The sequence below is a fragment of the Euleptes europaea genome, chromosome 5, assembly GCF_029931775.1.
Source record: "Euleptes europaea isolate rEulEur1 chromosome 5, rEulEur1.hap1, whole genome shotgun sequence".
Lineage (NCBI taxonomy): Eukaryota > Metazoa > Chordata > Lepidosauria > Squamata > Sphaerodactylidae > Euleptes > Euleptes europaea.
The window spans coordinates 51888598-51910618 of record NC_079316.1 but is presented as its reverse complement, the minus strand read 5'-3'; the positions used below and the strand labels follow the sequence as shown (position 1 = coordinate 51910618).

General features: G+C 44.9%; 1 protein-coding gene across 1 annotated transcript in view; it reads right to left on the bottom strand.

The window, feature by feature from the left end:
* The window catches only part of HPSE2 (heparanase 2 (inactive)), a 146351-nt gene that overhangs the window by 1004 nt on the left and 123326 nt on the right, over positions 1 to 22021 (bottom strand). The window contains exons 7-11 of the mRNA XM_056849898.1: positions 17357 to 17450; positions 15080 to 15186; positions 9968 to 10082; positions 3912 to 4057; positions 1733 to 1879 (exon numbers count right to left, since the gene is read on the bottom strand). Of these exons, the coding sequence (XP_056705876.1) occupies positions 1733 to 1879; positions 3912 to 4057; positions 9968 to 10082; positions 15080 to 15186; positions 17357 to 17450 (609 nt within the window). The remainder of the gene's footprint in view (positions 1 to 1732; positions 1880 to 3911; positions 4058 to 9967; positions 10083 to 15079; positions 15187 to 17356; positions 17451 to 22021) is intronic.

Genomic DNA, 22021 nt, shown 5'->3' with positions numbered 1-22021 from the left:
AGACCTCAGCATAGAGCAATAACCTTGATGTGACATGCAGAAAGGAGTAGGGAGTGTCCCTGTGGAATTTTAAAGTAGTCAGGACAGTGAAAGTTTAGAATAAACTTCTCCCTGCCGTGACCAATAGAAACCGTGGTTGTTTTTTGTATTGTACTATAGGATTGCAAGACATGCTAAGGTTTTTTTTTAATGGAAGTGGGATAATAAAATAAGTAAGTAAATATAATAGCAAGATGGCAAACAGATGTATTGTAAGAACAACTTTAAAAATAAAGATAAATACTCCAATAGTGTTTAAAAGGAGGATAGAACACTTGCTGAGATGAGGAATATTGGGAGTTATTTATACAAAAGTTTTTTTGCAAAGCTAGTACCTCTTTAATGAGGTACCAACTCTCATATAAAATAATAAGAACAGCCCACTCATGAACAAGTAATTCCATGATTCTTCTGCTGACTTTTTGAAAAACAGAACGGAGCTATTGATGGCAAAGATGAGGGTGGGGAAGAAGACTTCTAATCCCTTTCTGCTCATACATTTGCCCCAAAGAAAACTGCCACCTCAAACTGAGTTTATATTTCACTGAGGAAAATTTACTTGCCTTTGTTTTCCCCAGTGTGTTTAAAAACAGCTTGGGGGTGATTTTCAGCAGGAAAATTACTCAAGGGGAAAGTGAAGTAGCTCTCTTCCCCAGTGATGATTTTTCCTTTCAAAACACAACCCCAGAGGCTGTGTTCTATAAAAAGCAGAAACAGTAGGGAAGAACTAGCTCACAATGCCCTGCGAGGCCATTATGGGTTGGGACAATGGTGCAGGGGAAGGCTGAAGCCCCTCTTCTCCCCCATTTTCAGTCCCAGTCCCGTAATAAGAAGTTAGAGTATGGAAGCCCTGGCTGTGGGAATTTGTGGAAAAACATGTCTAGTTTGTCCTTCAGTGACATCACAGAATGGAGGGTTGTACCAGCTCCCATGACAGATGGTGCAAAAATGAGCTGGCACAGATGGCCTCCTAGTTCGCCCCAAACATAGAAGAAACCACCAGTCACAGTAGCTACAGTTTTAAAAACAGTGTAGTTAAATTAATAACAACGAACTCTAATCTGGGCATTGGGTCGCTTGTTGTGTGACCACTGTCATACCTTGCCCTTTTAGTCACATGGTGACAGTACGTCTGGACAAGGCTTTTTTTGAAGCCATTAGGCCACTGGTGCTTTGTGTGCCAGCAACATGGAGAAACCATAGCTCAGTGATGGAGCACCTGCTTTGCATCTTCTATTAAAACAAAATCTCAGATAGGAGAGCTGGAACAGACTGAGAACTAGCCTGCCAATTAGCTCTTGTGCTATCACTGACCTGACTTAGTCTACTGGATTTGGCTGAAATCATATTTAAAAATTAGCCCCATTATGGGGTGTGAGAAGTCTGGTCAGATGTAGGTGGATTGTTGGCATTCACACAGTAATTCCAAGCTGAATGAAAGTATATTAACAGGCAGGGACAGCAGAGAGTGGGAAATAAAATAACTGTGGAGTGGATAAAGTATTGCAAGAGACGGTGTATGCATAGGTAAGATGAGGGTAGGCCTTATAGATTTGGTACCAAAAAAAATCTGGATTAGCCTGTTGTTAGTAGTATGCCCCCAGACATTTCTAAGGCACTGGGCCTTTCTGTCCGTGCCTTTGTCAATCAGAAGGGGATGGATCCCTTTCCGTACCAGGGCAGTAGTACTCACCTAGAGTGCAGCCCTTCCTGACCATAGGGCTGCAGCACATATTGGTGGACAAGTTTGTCTCGAAGGGTACCCACCAGCTTGATTTTCTTCCGGGACCGGTGCAGGTTGATGATGTAGAGCGTGATAGAACCACGGACATAATTGTGGCTGTGAGAACGAGAGGGAGTAGCAGAATCATAAGCAGTTTTCCCAAGACACTTCAGTGTTCACCAACTGCAGCTTACAATCAACGTGTGTCAATTATGTGGGCCACTTCCAGGCCTGAGGACCTCCCTGTTCCTCTGCAGATTCCTAGACAAGATCGTCTCAGTTTCACAGAAAGAAGGGCACAGGTGTGAAGGTGGCATGCAGAAGCTCCTGTGAAGGGTTTCCTGTACATGGTTTGTCTGCCATGAAGACTTTCGCCTACATAGTCTGCAACAGCAGATAGTACAGTTGCATAGATGCACTCGGGGACTGTTGCTCTGGTGAAGGCAGGGTTATGAGAATGGCTTGGGCAAGTGGTGTTTCAGTATGGCTTCCTCTGGACAAAGCAAGGACCACGGACAGGGCTGCGCAGGTGCCTTCTGCTATGCACCAGCTCAGTGCATATGATACATTTTGGTCCAGAGCACATGGTCAGGGCGGTTGGGGACCAGTGGAAGGAGGGTTCCCCCTTGCAGTGTGTGTGGTGGTGGGGGGGAGTGTTAAACTAAATGACCTTCCAATTCTACCCTTCTTCAATTAAACCTTTGATAGTGCTTCTTGGAGTCACTAAACTGTGTGGTAAGGGGGTCTCCTGACAGTGCAGAAGATGGGTGCAGCTGCCACATTTCTGGCGTATGGGATGACTGTTATCCCGAGTCCAGTAAGTATTCCACAGCCAGCAGCATGATCACTAGAAACTTACATTTTTAAGTGAATCCCTCTGATTCAGCATTACTTACAGTTTTACCCGAGAAGTACAATCTGCATTATGGCTATCTATGAAAGACCATTTATTCATTAGCATAAGAATATATGGCTAAAGGAAACTCTTATTTTTAAGAAAGGTTTGTGAGCACCCAGTTGAAATCTCAGCTCTGCTATTGGAATTCACTGGTAAGCCCCTCTCTGTCGACTTCCAGCCCCCATCAGTAATATGGGGATAATAGTATTGGTCTGTTAACAAGACTTTGGAAGGCTTACCAAGATCATGGGAGGCATTTGGAGCAATTAGAAAATGTACTTTGTAAATATTATTGTTGCCCCAGGCAGAACCACAGAGGTACTTCCAGGGTCTAAAGGACTTGAGCCAAGCAAGCTTATACAGAAATGCTTAAAGCAGAGAGGTTTTCTTTCCTTCTGATCATCTGCCCCCACCCACCCACCCACCCACCCTGGGCATGAGATGGAGCCAAGGTGCTGCCCAGGTGACCCTGCCTGCCTTACCTCTCCTTCCCACCTGTCCCTGTCCCAACTGCCAGTTTCCTGTCAGTCATTGGCCAGGGTTCCCCCTCTGAGGGGGGGGAGGTTGGTAGAGGGGGAGGCTTGTTGAAAGCATCTGGACTGCATAAAGGAGCAACAATAGGGACCTGTGTGCGCAGGGAAGTCCCAGGCCCTGCACTCGCAGGATGCTTTGAAAAGTTCTTATCACAGAAACACTAGCTAGGTTGGGCGCCCCAAATGCGGGGAGAGGGGAACCGTAACCAGACACCGGGGCCTTTGGGGGAAATGTACTCCCTTGATCTCACCTTGATAGAAATGGTGCCACAAAGGCTCTCGCCCAGTCCCAGAGATAGCTGCTCATCCCTATCATCACCACAACCATCCCCCATCCCCCATGGTCCCTACGCAACCTGAGCAAGCAACGATGCAAAATTGTGTAGGGGGTGGACAGAAAGGCATAAAAGCAGGCCCTCCTACCCTGTCCCAACGGAAACAAATTTTCTTGCTACAGCAAAAGAACTCTGACTCCTCTTTTATAAAGGAGGGGAGGGGGAATATAACCTTGATACTGGCAACAAGAACTGTGTTACATTCTTTTGGTGAGTGTAGACCCACACAGGAACTTGGGAGGATGGGGCAAAAAGGCATACCAGTGGTGGCCGACATGCTCTTCTACAGGGTATGGTCAGTACTGAGTACATTCTCTTGAGTTTTCCTGTGCCCCAGCCCCCAAGTAGTTCTGTCTGCCTCATGGGATGACCCACAGACTCACTTGTGGTAGCTGGTGCAGTGAGCATAGATGCGCAACTTGTCACGAATTACCCTTCCGGGGTGAGGTTTCTGTTGCAGTCCAGCCACATGCACGGCAAGTACCCGGGGCCCAACGAGCTGTTTGTAGAGCAGCGACAGCCAGTAATCCTGCCAAAAGTAGAGCTGTGATTATTCATGGGATAGTCCCTTTGAAGAGGCGATGCAAAGAATAGGAGCCAGCGTGATGGTGTGAGAGCCAGTGTGGTGTAGTGGTTAAGAGCGGCAGACTCTAACCTGGAGAACCGGGTTTGTTTCCCCACTCCACATGAAGCCTGCAGGGTGATTTTGGGCTAGTCACAGTTCTCTCAGAACTCTCTCAGCCCCACCTACCTCACAAGGTGTCTGTTTTGGGGAGGGGAAGGGAAGGCGATTGTAAGCAACTTTGAGACACCTTAAAGATAGAGAAAAGCGGGGTATCAAAATCAACTCTTCTTCATCATCATCTCTGACCCAAGGTTACATACCTACTCTGGATTTCTGTGAACTTCACAGAAAACTAAACATAAAGTATCAGGAACAAACTTAAAATAAATAAATATATATGAGCTTCAATGCAGGACAGATCACCAATTTTTATTAGATGTGCTGACAGGAGAATTTGGGAGAATGTTCTCCCGTGTTAGAAGAAGAGGCACCTATCCAAATTCTCCCTTTCACAATAACTGCCAGAGATGCATGAGCTCTGTCTCGTACCGAATCTCATGTGCTGTATTGAATAAGAAGTCTGTTAGCCTGGTTCAGCGGTACCAGTGCAAGAAGTTTTGCGAGATGACCCTGGGGGTTCCTTACACAGGTGTGTTTAGAGACAGAAGGTGTTGGAAACTGGGTGAATTAGACAGCCTGTCATACAATCCTATTAAGCAGACATGTCTGTCTGCTGGCAGAGCCATTACAGGATGCATTCCCAGGGGCCCAGTACAGCTTTATAGCCAGGCTGGAGCTATGAAATTGTGCACTAACCACATGGGGAAGAAAAGTTCCTGTAACCTGGCAAGTAGCAGCAGCCTAACAGACCCTTCACACACACAGCCCTTTGAGAGCTGGAAAACACAAGGACGTCAAGTGGGGCTTTTGTTACTTCTCCCCGTGCTTCACGTCCTGTTCCTTTTAGAGATGCATGTTCAGGCCCAACAACACGGGTGCCACCAGCCACAAGTATGACAGCAGGACACACTTAGGATGCATATGTGAGACAGACAATGTACTACTCCAAGCCAAGGTGCCTTCGGGGGGGGGGGGGTTTGCCATCCAGAATGCATTTCTATGGGCTGCAGAACAATTTTGAAGGGTAAGGTGTTAAAAAAGGCCAGGAAAACTTTGTGAAGAGCCCAGCTTTTTGCTGGGGAGGGCGGGATAGAAGTTTAATAAAATAAATAAGAACAAGATCATCCCTAGCTATTTGGGGTTGTGAGAAGACAGAGGCTCACATTAACTGTAGAGGCTGCAGAAAGAGGGGAGTTTCATAGGAAACACCATAGTCAAAGTACTGCTGGAGGCTCTGACACATTTTTCTCAAGCATCTGGTTTAGGTTGCCATTAAATATAAGACACACTGCTGGACAGACCTTTAATTTCACCTCATCTGTCAGTTTTCAAGAAACAGTGTGACCCAAAATGTTGCCATTTAGCTAAGTATAAAAGCAGTGTTTGCAGAGCTGCACGAACAATTACAATACAGCCAGAAAGATACTGTGGTAAAGCAGGAAATGTAAGGATTGTTGCATGTACCTTCACGGTGGCTACATATTGCTGGTTTGTTGTTGGTTCTTACAAGGCCTGTTGTTAAGAAGAAATTGTTGCTGCTGCATTTTGCAAATCTTAACAGCTTCTTTTCCACATGAACAGCCTCAGCTGAATCCTTGGCTGCTAAGTCTTGTGCACTGTTGTGGCGTGGGGGCCCCCTAGCCAGAACCTTACCCAAGTCCCCCACGCTGGGAAAGATGGCTGCTCCCTCCACCCCACGCCTCAGACCATCTCTGAAGGAGGCCCTGCAAGTGGCAGACTCAACAACTCCTATAAGGAAACTCTGTCAATGTGGGGTTAGCCCAAGATGCATCTGGTGGCAGCTATAACTCCAGTTAACGATGAGTAACACAGAAACGAAAGGGACATAATTTTTATCCTTAGCACTGAAGTATACAAATTTGTTCCTAGGTTTCTGGGCGGGATGTGAGACATTTGCGCTGAGTGTGTGTGGCTGTCCTTATTTTGGCACAAGGGGTGCTTAGGAACAGCAAACACGCTCCCCTCCCTGCAATGCAATTGCTGCCCCATGGCACCTATCCTGCACAAACAATAGTGTACCCCACCCTACTAAGCTGAAACTGTACTGTGGCCAAACACCTATAAGGGAAGACTCTCCTAATGCTCACTACTCACTAACCCTAACCTTACCCAACACTCTTATCTTGTCACCTTTGTTCCTGAGCTGCACAGCTATACAGTGCCCAGTGGACTGTTTGTACTGTGCCTCAAATCATGTTATGGCAAGAGTAGGCACAAAGGGAATGGACTCCTCTGCAACTTGAGCCACTCCTTGTGATCTGACTCTCCAAATCCCTCTCAGTCTGGGCAGATTCTGAAAGATGCAAATGGGACATGCAGTTGTCTGGTATGCCATATAAACTTTTGCTGACTCGCACAGGACTGCACCAGATAGAAGCCAAGTACTACTGAAAATAGGCTGGGAATTGGATCCTGGCCTTCTTGTTGCCGGCCAGGGCTGTGGTGTCTCTTGGGCATCCACCGCTGCTGGGGGTAATAAGCAACCCGTGTTTTGTCATCCCCACATTCATACATATCCCAGAGCAGAAGAGAGGAGGGGAACGAAATGCAACGGCTTCAGCATCCACGGCTCCTTGGATGCTTCAAAGAAGGCACTTTTCACTTCATCCCATATTTCTAGCAGGCAAATAAACATTTCTGTGATACATGCTTCCAGAGTAGCAGAGTCATTAATCACAGCAAGCTGAAATTTGGAGCAGGGCCGTAACTGGGGCGGGGCAAGGAGGGCAGCCGCCACCCCTGTGGCATGCAGAGAGGGCGGCAGAACTGCCTCTCCTGTAGGCGCCTCTGTGCTGGGTAGGCAAGGCAGTTCTACCGCCCTCTCTGCATGCCACAGGGGTGGCGGCTGCCCTCCTTGCCCCCCCCCCCCAGTTACACCCCTGCTTTGGAGGCACTGCCTGGCTGCCTGTCTATCTGTCTTAGGGTGGCATATATGACCTCCCATTTTATCCTCACCATACTCCTGATAAGTTAAGGTGAGCAAGCGATTCACCAAGGTCAGCCAGTGAGGATCTGAATCCCAGTCCAACATTATACAACACTGTCTTTCTTTCTAGGTTAGCTACACTGTGAACATTTTGCTTGCCAACCCCAAAGCCACAAGAGCAGATGCTTATTCATTCATATGTTAGCAAGGGCAGATGTGTGACTCTTTCTGCTAGTAGGTTTTTTTTTTAAAGGCTGTATCCATGCTTGTAGGCTGTATTTGAAGGTACTGCCTTTTATATTTGATCTTAATCAGTGGCAGAGTTAAAAGACACTCAAGTTGGCAGGCAAAGCTGTCCCTGGATCTCTGAACTATTTGAGAAGAGCTTGGCTGTCATAGCATCTGCTTCAGCAGAGTATCTCTGGGGCAAGGGCTTTAATTCCTATGGCGCTGGATCTTCAGTGGCATCGATAGCAAAAGAACTGGGCTGTTGCCGGGCACCCGGCCCAAGCTCGTCGGCAGCTGATGGGCAACCAGGCCAAGGCAGTGATTGATGCTATGGCTTCTCTCAGCAGCAGAGGGTTTGCACAAAGGGAAGGCAGCATGTGGAAAAGTCTTTGTCACTGGAGGGAGGTGGGAGGATCCAGTTTCACATCCCAGCAGCCCTGCATAGGCCCAAGCAGCTGCTTTCATCTCACTGATAGCTCCCACGGGAAAAGAGCAGCCGCCACACCTCACACCAGGTTCACAGTCTGGCTTTGCCCTCACTGATGCTTAAAACTGAGTTTCTCTCACTTGCTCTGGTTAGGAGGAAACGCACTGACTAAAAGGGAATGGGAAATTATGGAGAGTAAACAAGACATTTGTTCTGAGATACAATGGATTGAGTTTAAGGTGCAGGGAAGACAGAGTCCCCCCCGCCCTTCTTAAGAGGACAATTAATTTGAAATGCTTCCAAGTTGCACGGGAAGCTCTGTTGTATGCCTTGGGCCCTTAGGTCTCTGTGCTCTCAGTCACCCTGCCATAGCGGCAAGTCAAAGATTACTTTGGTGCTTTGTCGGCAGCATGCAGCTTGCGTATTTTGGGACCATTTAGCACAAGTAGCTCACTGTGTGCCCCTGGTCCCATTGATATGGCTAATTCTCTCTCCCAGTTTGTCTTCCCCACCATCACTTAATACCTGGATAACTGTTGGCCTTTCTGGATAAAGGCCTAGGGGAAGAATTCGTAGGAACTGGAAAGCATCCAAATGAGCTCCTCTTCTACCCTCTCCACCTGTCTTTCCAGGACAGAATTAGAACTGGGATCCAGGACAGCCCGCATCAAAAGAACTCCAAATCACACGTCTATGGAGTTTGTGTTATGGAGCCACTCACAGAAAAGCCTGGTAAGGAACAATGTAAAAATCTCCAATGTGTTTTCCTGATGCATCAAGATGTGCAGTAGAAGAAGCCTGAACCTACAACTGATTAGCTGGGAGACAATGGTAGAAGCTGGTTCACTTAGTATCAAGCCTCCCAGAGACCAGCTGCAGAAGAATGCAGAATCTACAGCTCATTACAGGCAGGGTTCAGCTTTTGTGGCTGCCCTTCTGCTTCCCAGATCCCCGGTCTACATTCCAGGGGCCTGCTGGCAGTGTCTCTCAGATTGGTACCCTGGACCAAGCTTGTAAATTCCTGGCCGGGGAGATCCAGAGCTTCTCAGTGCTGCCAAAAGTTCCACTTGCAAGGTGTAGAATTTATTAGACTGAAAAAAAGATGAAAAGAAAACCTGCTACTTTTAAAGACCTTTTACATACGGTTTCCTTATTAGAGCCTTGCGTACTTGGAACGGCAAACCCCCTCAGCCTTTTTGAAGAACTACAAATGAGCGGGTTTGCATTAAATGGGAGGGGAACTGCCCTGCTGCGTGGAGCTGTGAACTCCTTTCACCTTCATTCCTATAAATCTAAACTTCATTCAGCCCCATTTTTCCTGGCTTTTTTAGTCCTTCCCCAAGGAGCTGGCTGCCTCTGCTTTGGTGCTATTTTTGCAGCATATTTTCAGGACTCCTCTGCTGCCCTCCCCTTCTCTGGTGCCTCGGCTTGCGTGCCCTTCCTCCAAGGAGGGTCCCATAGAGACTCTCACTATGGACCAAGTTCCAACTCCAGAGGTAACCCTGCCCCATCTGCTTTCAACATGTTGTGCTTGACATTAACTAATGTCTCCTATTAGCACTGAAAGAAACCAATCTGGAAAAATGTATTTTCAAGCAGAGTTCAAACAGGCCACAAGGAGCAGCGGATTTTCAGCTGAGTGTAGGAATTTTTTTTTCTTGTGGAGCAGCCAAGAGTCTGAGGAACAGGTCAAGGGCACAGAAGTCAAACACAAATCCCCTGATTTACTGACTGGCAACAGGAAAGGGAGAGGGGGGAGATGGCAGAGACATTACAAGAGGAGCTGAGGAAGAAACAGAAAGGGTGGCTGCTGCATTGTGCAGCGAGAGGAGTAGCCAGCTCTGGCCTGACAGGGCAGAGATGCAGAGCAATGGATGGGGCAGGACAAGTGGGGAAATGGAAGAAAGGAAGCGGGTGAGGGCATAGGTCAAACAGGAAAGGGGGGAAACGCAAGACTGGTATAGCAATGGCACACAGAATGGGGAATGGAAAAGATGTAGGAGTGGGGAGTGTAAAATGAGGGAAGAACAAAGGCCACTTGTCCCCACTACATACCTATTATGGCAACAGGGAGGGAAACCCAACAGCCTCAAAGGGCAGAGACCAGCTGGATCAGAACTGTTGATGGGGCAAGTTCAGAGGGTGCACCTACCGGCAACGGGTTGAAGTTCTGGTCCACAAGATGGCTGTGCCCGTGGTCAAAAAATGAGTGACGCGTCACCACATCAATGCCTTGGCTGGCCAGCATCCCGAGAGAGTTCAGCCACCTGGCAAGTGAGCAGAGGACTTTACTATTCACATTTCATAGAGCCTGCGGCTCTGCAGGCTGCATCCCCATGCCAAAAAGTTCTTTTGAGTGGGATACCAAGGCTGGACACTGCTGCCACCCTCCAAAGCAACTGGTGTGTCACAGCAGATCTCACAAACTGGCCCCTGGCTCAGAGAAGCATAAAAATGACTCACCCCGTTTTGTTCTTACAACAACCTTGTGAGGTGGCTGATAATGACTGGTCCAAGTTTGTCCAGTGAACTATGTAACTAACCCTTTAACCCTCCTGTCCAAATCTAATACTGTACACACTAGACTGCACCACATGGAGTTTCTTATTCTGATAAGCCCTCCATCCTTTTAGCAACAGAAAAACAAATATTTTTCTAGATGTTAACATGGTACAATATTGCCTGGTGAAATTTACTATTGGGAGCAAGGTTAATTCTATACATTTTCCCCTCTTCCATTAAAGGCTCTGTTGGAATTACTGCACATGGTTATATAGATCCCAGCTGAGGTCTTCAGTGATAGCCAAAAAACCAATTCCATGACTTTGGTCCCAGAGGTTACAGAGAAGCAAAGCGATTGGTCAGCAATAAAATATAAGCGGGTCATTCAATTTAATGTATTTATTCTAACTCTAAACTGCAATAGTATGCATACATACTTAGTGGGGAATAAATCTCACTGGAACAAGGTGGACTTGCTCCCTAGAAAACACATGATATCATTGGACTCTGACAGTGCAGTACTACCCACATTGGAAGTAAGCCCCACAATTTAGAAGCAAATCTAATTACTTCAGAGAAAACTTGAATAGCGTGACGTTGCATGTAGATACAGAGTATTGAGGGCAGCAGTGCCAAATAAATTCAGTCAGTTGATATGAAACAGAAGCCATCTTAACAGTGTCACCTCATAAAAAGAGACAGTTGCTTCACACACAAGTTGGGGTTCTACACTTCCATCATAGATCAATCTCATCTTCATTTTATTGTTGAAGGGTCTCACATCCAAATGAAGGGTCTCCATACATCCCTGTCTTCCCTGGAGCTGCGACTGATCCAGGCTCTGAGGCGTGTTTATAAAAAAGTGTTTTGAGGAATGTGGATGCCGTTCAAACACAACAGAAGAGACTAGTCAGTGGAGTTGCCTTTTTGAATAATACGTAAGCCTTCAGTAACTTGGATTACTGTGCATCTTCTCCAGTTTCTGTTAATTCTCACAATTTCATGGTCATCCAGTATTTGTATGAACTCTTTGTGGTCTAATCCAATGAAAATATTCTAATGTTCTAATTCATTAAAAAATATTCATTTCTATGCAATACATATAACGGATAGAAGTTTCTCTTTGGGTCACTAAAACTGAGATATTAAAAACCTAGGCCTTGCTAACAAAAATCACAGAATAGAAAGGATACTTATGCACTTTACCTCAAGCAAACAAATTATTATACATAAAGTTAGACTGCAAAATGTTGTATTACATTTGTGCAAATATAATATTAATTGCTACGGAATGACCCCAAACATGACTTGTAACCCAATACTAATTCAAATACAAAATCAAAATTTCACCAGCATACATAAATGAACTTGATTGAAGAGGGGAAGGAATTCTGTACTAATTTTTGTGGATGAAATTGACTCCATCTTATGGGACTCAGCGTTCTCCTTTTATGGATTTAGTAACATTAGCTCCATCCCATGTGTCCCATGTGATTTTCTTCTTCTTTACTATAACATATGAAAAACTGCCAAGACGGGTCTTCCCTCCCCCGTAAACTCCCCACCTTGCAGACCTGTAGCCTATGACATCACCTCTCCCTACCAAGAGGAAGAGAGAGTCATTTCCTAAGTGAGCAGTCAAGGCGAGCTGTTGTGAGATGCCAAAGTCCAGTCTCCTGGGTGTGCTAACGTGTGAAACCTCCCAAATTCATAATACTTTCATAAGAAAAGGGAAATAACTGCAGTTCACTGTGCATCTAATGAGCAAAGACAAGTATGGGGGTGAGGGTAGGAAGGACACATCGAAAACATCGAGATATTTGGAGTGCTGTGAGTCCTTTGTGCTTAATTTTTATACCAAGTGTTCCATATTCTGGAAAAAGGAAAACTGGATCATGTAACCTATATACATTATGCAATAAAGTATTTTTCTTGTTTTGAATCATTCATCCTTTTGTGAATTATTCAGAGAGTGGAGGGGTTGTGGCAGAGTACTGAAGTCCCTCCCTCTGGTCACCGGAAATCTTAATTAGAAATTTCTCTGGCCTTGTGGATTCTAGCAGGCATTCCTACATATACGGTACTTTCCAGAATATCTCTGGCAACTTCAAGGGTCAGGAGCTGACATTTCATTCTTTTTTTAAAAAAAGAAAGAAAGGTGAGATCATTATAAAATGGTATTTGTACCACAGTTTTTTTCTGTACTTGTGTAGAATCACAAACACACAGCTCTGGAGAATCCTTGTCCCTGGTACACCCAGACTATTTACTAGATGCACTCTACTGATCCTTCCTCTGAAGGCCATGAAATATGATGAAATCACAGAGATGGAAAGAGACTTCGTTAAATCCAGTCTCCTTAACAGGCAGTGTTTCCCTAGCTCTTGTTAAACTAGCAATCCAATTTCTCCTGAAAAACAGACCAAGGAAGGAAATTCCATAACTTCTGGGCAACTTGTTTAATTGTCTAGTGCTTCTTACCATTTGAAAATTTTTCCAGTTCTCTGGTAAACAGATGCTCTTGTTGGAAATTTCTCATTAAGAATTCTCACAGCACATTTAATGTGCAACATTTATGCTGCAACTGAGATGAAAAGTAGTGACTTGCTCCATAGCTGAGAGGTGAATTTGAACCCAGAACTTCTGAGAAGTGAATTTGAACCCAGAACTTCTGTAACCAACTCCAGCCTTCTACACAAAGGAGCACTGGTGAGGTTTGTACAGAGCCTGATCCTATGCACTAAAAGCAAATTCTACTTTTTTCCCTAGGGGCCAGGCAAGATGTTATCCACCAAGTCAATAAACCTCCCAATACCACTCCTCTGCTTCATACTGCTTGGTCAAGCAAAGCCACTAAGACTGGGATGGCATTTGCATGCTTTGCTCTAATTCAGTCCCTATTCCCTAGCAATTGTCCATGTTGGATTGTGGCTTGAATTAAGTTTTGTGTGAATTATTAATTGTCATCAATGTATCTGGCTTTTCTCTTTCCTTCTGTGCTATATAGAAGGCATTTCTATACATACACACTGAATTTCGGGTTGTTAATTCCGGATGGGTAGCCATGTTAGTTTGTAACGGCAAAATTGGTAGTGCCCAAAATACTGTGAAAGTTTATGCTGGAATAAATTGTGTTAGGTTTTTAGGTGCCACCACTGGACTCCTGCTTGACTGTAGGGTTGTAGAAGGGTTCCCCACCACCACCTAAATAAACATAATAAAATATTCTGACTTGTGGGAAATACAGTATCCCATTGGGATCTCCCAAGAAGAAGGCCCCATAATCTCAAGTGACAACAGCACAGACAGACAGGTGTCTGGAGAGGCACAAAGAGGCAAGCCAGTGAGGGAGTGCTGGCTGTTCACAGCAGGAAGCGCTGCAGTCCACTTGCCACATTACACCTGACTGCACGTGCCCACAGGTACTTGATTTCACATATACAATCCTACCGCTCATAAACTCCTCATGAAGGAAGGGAGAACACCATTCAGTTCAAGCTGATTTCCTCTGTCTTGCCCTGACACCCCATTTTGGCCTCCCTTACTTAAAAGCCAAATTTAGCTTTTCTATCCTCACATGTTATGTTCTGCCTCAAGTGTATCTGTAATAAAAAATAGAGGGTGTTTTTTTTGCTGACCCCTGAAGGTCAGAGACTTACAGCGCAATCCTGAGTGAGGGTGGGGGTAGCCTGGGGATGGTGTAGCTGCGCCGCCTCCTGAGCAGCTTGCTGGCCCAAAAATACAAGGAAAAAAAATGTAATTTTTAAAGAAACCCATGAAACTCCTCCATAGAGTTTCATGGGGCTATGTCACCCTTTTTGCTGGCGCAAGTTCATGCTGGAAAAAAAGGGCATTCCCGGGACGAGAGGGCTTACTGGGAATACTCTCTTTGGTACAAGTGCGAGCCCTTGCATCGGAGCTACGTTCTCACAGTGACTGTGGCGGTACCCCGGCAAGGCACTGCAACACCGCTCCTCATTGCCGTCATAAGTGGTTCTGTGCTGGCATAAGTGCCACTTTAGACAGCTTAAGTGGCATCTATGCCAGCACAAGTGTTATGCCAGCTCCTAACAGCTTTCACTCCCCCCCTTCAGGATTGCTCTGTTAATGAAGGCAAATTACTGATGCTACAAAGCACACATATTTTCCCAGTTAAAACAGTAATATAAAGCAGATAATTTGTGACAATATACAATACAAAATATTGATTTGCTCTTAGAGGCAAGATTAAAAATATACTTCTAGCCTACCATTGTTTCCTAACAGATTTTGTCTTGCAACTTGACTGTCTGTCACCTTTACTCCAAATGCACATATTCCTGGTTCCTAGAATGCCAGGATTATTTTTTTACAGAAGAAATTCCTTACACAAATCTAATATAATTTAAATACTGGCACCAATTAATTTATCCTGGGATTTAGACAGCAAATTTAGAATTACAGCTAATTGGACAATTCCTTTTCTAAAGTAATGTTTCAAAAGTAATGTTCATTTTAAGGGTACATAAAAGTGGAGCTACCTTGCTAGAATATCTTGGAACCCTGGAGGAACAGATATGTTCCTCACCTCAATTAGAACAGAATGCAGAAGTCAGTAGAACCCTATTAATTCAGTTGCTGCGTAACCAGACCCACACCATTCTTGGATTCGGAGTTTCTTCCCAGACCCCCGTGTAACAGATAAGGCAACTCATGTTCCATTCAAAACCTCTACTGATAAGCTCGTCTCCACATCACCACTGCACCCACCACGTTGACTCACAAGAAGCTGGCAGCATAAGAATCCGAGAGGTTGGTGGTGCCTCCTTCCGAGGTGGCCCCGATGCCTTCCAGCCAAATCCTTTTTCCCGGCACATGTGAATTGACAACCTGTTGCCAAGAGAAAAAGGCACGAGTGGTTGGCAATCATCTGGGAGGAGGTGCTACCCATGAAATGTTTTGGGATGGAAACAAGCCTGGTTTTGCATGGCTAGTGATGCTAAAGGGTATGGAAAATGCAGTCAGTATAGGACAGAAAAGATCCGAGGCTGAAAAGGAGCATTCCTATCACCGCCCATTTCCTGACACCAATTCAGCTTTCCCTACTTCTCTTGCTTGCATTTAACTTGCCACTGCAACAGATAAAGCAGTTTGATATGTTTTGGTCAGCCCCACTCCCAAATGCCCAAGGCCCTGTTCCTTTTTGTCCTGTGCCTCATGGGGAGCGTCTTATGTTTCTGTTGCACTGGCAAAGCGGGATATTCATCTCTTCAAAGCCCCATCTCCTTGCAGAAGAAAACATGCACCTAACCAACTGATGTAGGATATACACCTTTTGTAGATCAGTGTCTTGTTTGCATCGGGAAGGATCTCTCCTGATTCCATTGTCTTCTCCCAAGCTACATCACAGTAAACTGGCATGTCATGTGGCCACAGGGAAATCCTTCCAGAGCCACCATGTCTGGGCCATCTTTCACCCTAACTCAACCCAGAGGATGCATAGTAGGGTTTTGTGGCACGCGTACAAATTTGCCATCACTGTCAGTTTGAAAATAACTGTGTCATATGGTAACTTCTTTACATGTCTGAGCACTGAAGGTTGCCCAGCACTAAAGCCGAGGACTGCATTACACGCTTTTTTAAAAACATGTACACATAAACATGGAACACTTGCACAGAACAGATTTGTTTTCCACCGCATGCATGATACAAGTGCATATGCCCGGGAGATGGGGTTAGCTGGAACTCCTTGCTGCATTTACAAATGTGATATGCAAAGTGGCCTTGGTCTATCTAAAATAGTAACAGCTAAATACGAATTTTAAAATCCTGGCTAGACCAGCTTCAGTGGTCAAGTTAGACGTCTACATGGGTGTGAATCCATCTAATCAGTTATCAAGAGAAGATGCTACATGACATTAGTAACAACTATGAAGCAATCTCTTATTGTAGCCATAGCAGAGACTATAACAAAAACAATCATATGATTTGGGACATCAAATGGTGGCATGTGCTAGCCTTGGAGCAGCCAATGCTTTCCCACAGTGCCCGGATTCCAAGACCAAGTTGGCCTTAGTACCTGAAGATGCCTGAATACCCAGAGTAGTGAAACAGAGAATTGAGAGTGGCATCAGCATTCTCAGCCTGGGAAATGCCACTGTAACACAACACCAACTTTGGCAGCACAGAGAAGCCAGGACAAGACGGCGCCAGCAAACAGTGAGCACAAGGACATTAAGGATGCCAGCTTACAGCCCCTTCTGCCTCTGTACAGGACAGCTGACACAATGCCTGGAAGGCCTGGCCATTAGCCAGGGCAGGCTTCATTACCTGGAAGCAGGATCTTGAAGCAGTGAAAAGAGGGGAGAAAGGGGCCCATTGATTTAGTTAGTGGCACATGTCCCAATGTCTGTGCTTGAGTCGATGAGCTTATTGGCCTCTCAAACAGAGTAACGGATCCCTATTGGGATCTGCTCGGTAGCCCAGATGAAAATATTGCCCCAAATTGAGATGAAACATTGGCAGCTCATGAAACAAATCCCTTTTGATGAACCAACATTTCTAGTCAACGATGGATCAAATGTTTCAGAGTTCCACAGAGAAGAACCATATTTTCCATGGTGGCCAGTGGCCAGGAAAAGTCTCAATCTTACTCCTTTGTTCTCTACAGACCCCTCTTTATCCCCACTGACCTTTTTCTACAGGCACTTCCACATTCTGCAGTGTGTACTGACACTTCTACTACCTGTCACAGTCCAAGTAGCAATTCCCGATGCTCCCCTGAGGACTGGGCTCAGCAGACTTCAGCTGCCACCGTTTTTAAGATGCCCCCTGAACACCTTCATAACCTACTCTTCAGCCTGGTCCAACCTTTCTTAGCCTTAGAACTAGGATACATGGGGCCCAAGAACAGCAAGGTCAAACCCAAGGAGAACCCCCACTAGGCCTTCCTAGCTCTGGACACAGGCTGCCCAGGCACCGTACTGCAGAGCAGTTGCAAGCTCCCCACCCTTGGAAACGCGCTGCCCTCTCGCCCCAGCCATCCCTCTCACTCACGCACTTTCTGGATTTTCCTGATCTGGTCAGAGAGTGTGTCTAACAGGCGCGTTTTCAGGAAGTCCGTCACCTTGGCCACTCGGCCATCAAGGTAGTAACTGGAATGAAAACGAGAAGGCAACAGTCAGAGGGGCTGCAGCTGTGTGCTCTCCCTCACCCTGGCTAAAGACCGCGCCTGTGAGGTCCATATTGGGGCTCCCCAAATACTGCACCACACAAGGTCAGCTGCAGTTGGTGACCTTTAGGTCTGTGTAATGCTCTCTTTGCTTTGCCTTCTGCTATAGGCTGTCTACTATGCATAGAACTCCTTCCCCATCCTTCCCCTCTCCTCAAAATCAATCCCAAGCCCATATTTTCAGCAAAGTATTTCCTAGTCACACCTTTTCTAAACCTCCACATCCACCTGCACTACATATTTGTCAGTACCAGATCTCTCTTGCCTCCCATCTTGTCCATCTAACAAACTGCACAGGGACCACAACATTTACATATTATGCACAATGCCTAACACCACAGTTGGTGAAAAATAAGTATTAAATAATGGTCATGGTGGTAGTACAGAAAATACTATTAAAGGTAACATAGCACAGGAGCCCCTCCAGTCTCCAGACATGCCTACCCCATTAGACCTTTTGGTGCAGAGTTACAGATTATCAGTGCAATCCTGAACAGAGTTACATCTTTCTAAGACCGTTGACTTCAATAGATCTGGAGGGTTATAATTCTGCTTAGGATTCCCTCTTCAAGCCAGACAGATGAAAGAAGGAGCAATGAACCACACCATACAAAAGAAGGAGCAATGAACCACACTATACAGACCCCAAAGAAACAACTGGACCAGTGACATGGAATTGAGTATGTGCAGATCCCCATCATCACCCCTAATGCCCATTAACCACTTGGATATTCTAAAGAGCGTCAAATTTAAGTTATCATAAAGCAATAAATAAATTGCAGAGGAGAAATGGGGCTGGATTCCTTTCAGAGAAAACACTGTCAATTGACCATGTGAACAGTGGTTTTTTTTGCTTGAAAAGCACTGGATGGACTTAGCCATTAGGTGTGGAAAAGTTTAAATAAGAAAATGCCACACTATGAAGCGTGGGCTCTCCAGTGCATACAAGAGTTTTCTTTCCCACCAGTAGCAAGATATTTCCATCCTTTTGAGCCTTCCCCATTACTCCTAACAAATAAATCATTTTGAGCTTTACTATAGATCTGAGGCAGTCAAAATAGGCCTTCCCCACTGAAAAGTGAGGTCTCAGAAATCCCTAAAGGCTACAAGCTTCTTGCTATTAAGATGAAAATGTCTATGGCTCCTGTGTGCGTGTGGGTCAATAGCAATAATATAGAATCAGAAGGTAAACACTGCATAGCATAACGTGTTTCCTATCACAACTGGCAGTAAAGTGGAAAGTACTGTTTAGACAAATATCATGTGACTTCAACCCTATAACTGGCTGGTATATAGTTGCTATGTAGGGTTCCAACCTCCAGGTAGTAGCTGGAGATCTCCCGCTATTACAACTTATCTCCAGCTGACAGAGATCAGTTCAACTGGAGAAAATGGCCACTTTGGCAACTGGACTCTATGGCACTGAAGTCCCTCCCCTCCCCAAACCCCACCCTCCTCATGCTCCATCCAAAAAATCTCCAGGTATTTCCCAACCCAGAGTTGGCAACCCTATTGCGATAAGATTTGGAATTTTTAAAAAATCCACAAAAAGTATTTAAACTTTGGCATAGCTCCCCAATGGGCTCCGTGGCCACAGAAGCACAGTCTGTGAGCAGAACAAGGAGTACTCTGCGAGAAATCCGAGGCATGGGCAATTTGTTTGTTTCAGAAGTAGCAGAAACTTTTAAAATTACCCCTTTGGTTAGTGTCAGGCATAAATGAGTAAAAGCTGGACAGCCAATTACTTTGCTATTTTTACACCCCTGTGCAGACAAGGAGGTTTCTAAATTTCTCCTTCATAAGTGTATTACCGTAGCTACATTCTCATGCTTGGTTTTTCAGATAATACATTCATACTGATACTAGTTAGACGCTGCCTGATCCTAAGCATTCAAAGCCCTTCACATATATTATGGCAACTGGTCATTATCGGCTACCAGGAAATCTCCTGGTGGGCTAATGCTTGCCCCCCCATGGGCCAGCTGAGTCCAGGGCAAAAGGTAGGGTTGCCAACAGGTTAGGAAATTCCTGGAGATTTGGGTGTGCAACCTGGGAAGGGCATGGTTTAGGGAGGAGTAGGACCACAGTGGAGTATAATGCCATCAAGACCTCCCTCCAAAGCAGTCATTTTCTACAGGGGAACTGATCTCTGTCATCTCTAGTAAAGAGTATTCATCATTTTTGTTCTGCTGGTACCTCTTTTGCAGTAGGTCACTGAAGAATGCTGAAAGCACATATGACAGCAGAAAACACTCAAGTTCAAACCTGGGCCAACTGTATCACACCATGCACCCATATACTCTATGCTTTGCTACTTACTTGCATGCACCACATTGCAAGAAAAAATATTCAAGCTGCTGGCAGGGCTTGGGTTGCCCTCTGCACAAAGCATAGCTTCATGGGCTTCAATATCTTTCCAGGCAGCATCCTGGAAGTTAATTCCCCAAAACCCATTAGCTTCAGATGGGATTTAATGAGCAGAGTTTGATGGCTTCAGAGCAGCTGTTTTTGTTTTACTCGTCTTTATTGTAGAGAAACCTTTGCCCCATTATCTGACCCCTCCTTTTATTTCAGTTAATTGCATTAAAACTGCTTCCCAACATGCAGGAATTTCCATATCCACTCCTGTTCCGGGAAGGTCTGCTTGGAATTAGAACCCTACCATCTCCTCTCCCCACCCCACCTTTTACAGGACTTGCACGAAAAGCAGAGGCTGGCAACTACTGGACTGTGTATAGTAGAGGCGATCGAAGTTGCAGGGTAGTTTACACAATAGTCTCCCCACCCACCACCATTTATACTATTCACACAGTCCTTTATTCCTGATGACCGTGATTGTTCTCCTGAGCCCTTTTGTTCAAGCATCATTCCAGTTTTGCTTCTTTCCTCCCCATTCTACAACCATTGACTAATGAGCTATATATCTGCCTTCTCCACTGCTGCCCTGTTTATCATGTCTTTTCTTTTAATTTAAAAAACCCTAAAATACACACCATGTACTGCTTTACTCCAGAGCAAGTGCATACACAGTACTTTTGGAGGGGAAAAAGCAAACCTGCTCCTCCACCACAAAGCAGCAGCAACAGTGGCAGTGGTGGGGGTGGGTAAGCGATTTTTTCCTTAGCAGGAGTAACAGGGACGAAGGTGGTTGGGTGAAGATTTCCCAGTAACCAATATATTTCAACAGAGAGTGTCTGTGTGATGTTTACCCTGAATAGCTATCCTATCCCCAATGAACACAACTCATTACGTAGAAGGGGCTATATACTGCATGCACAAAACAGAATCAAGGCTAGTACTTGTAGAGCATTAACAAATAAACTCATTTTTGTTGCATTGTGGAAGTATGGGATGTCCCATACAAATGGGCTTTGTCCTTAGTGATAGAGAGAAGGACACCAACCATCCAGATGAGTAGATACCCCATCAAAGACACTGCATGTCAGCCTGTGTCCTACTAGTCTGCTCAGCAAAGCTTGAAGCTTTCCTCCAGCTCAAGCAGCTCTTACTCCAGCAGAAGAACCACTTAAGTTGGAGGAAGGGTTCAAATTTTGCTGAGCAGAGTGGCAGGATACAGGCCATTGAGCATTTTCAATTCTTTTTCTCCATTTCAGTCCCTGAACTCTCAAAATCATCTCTTCTAGAGTAAATTTTTATCCACTGAGTGCTCAATGAAAATTCTTTCAGCAAATGTTTCCCTTGCTCTAGTACAATACTCTACATGCTTCCTGAAATATACTACCTAAGTCTTCTTAATAGGGTTGCCAGCCTCCAGGTACTTATACCCAAACAAAAACAACCTACTATATTCTTTGCAAAAGCTTGTATTTCATATGTCATGCACCTACACTAAACACAATATGCTACCTCTATAATAATTCTATCTCTATATACAAAATATCCCACCTATGTGCTACATAACATAATTCTACAAACAACTCAATAATTACATTTCATAAAGACATCTCAAAGTTGGAGGGTACAGTCTTCACTTGTAACAAGTGAAGTCCATGTGACATATCGCTATTTCTTCTTAACGTAAGTGTCCATAAACACTGATGGTTTTTATCTGTATATTTCCATGTGTAATGCTGTTTTCTTCTCTTAAGGCTTCACTAGTTACACATGGAGACTGTACCCTCCAACTTTGAGATGTCTTTATGAAATGTAATTATTGAGTTGTTTGAGAATTATGTTATGTAGCACATAGGTGCGATATTTTGTATATAGAGATAGAATTATTATAGAGGTAGCATATTGTGTATAGTGTAGGTGCATGACATATGAATAGGAAGCTTTTGCAAAGAATATAGTAGGTTGTTTTTGTTTGTGTATAATTATATTGACAACCTGTGTGTGTGTTAAGTGCCGTCAAGTCGCTTCCGACTCATGGCGACCCTATGAATGAAAGTCCTCCAAAATGTCCTATCTTTGACAGCCTTGCTCAGATCTTGCAAATTGAAGGCTGTGGCTTCCTTTATTGAGTCAATCCAT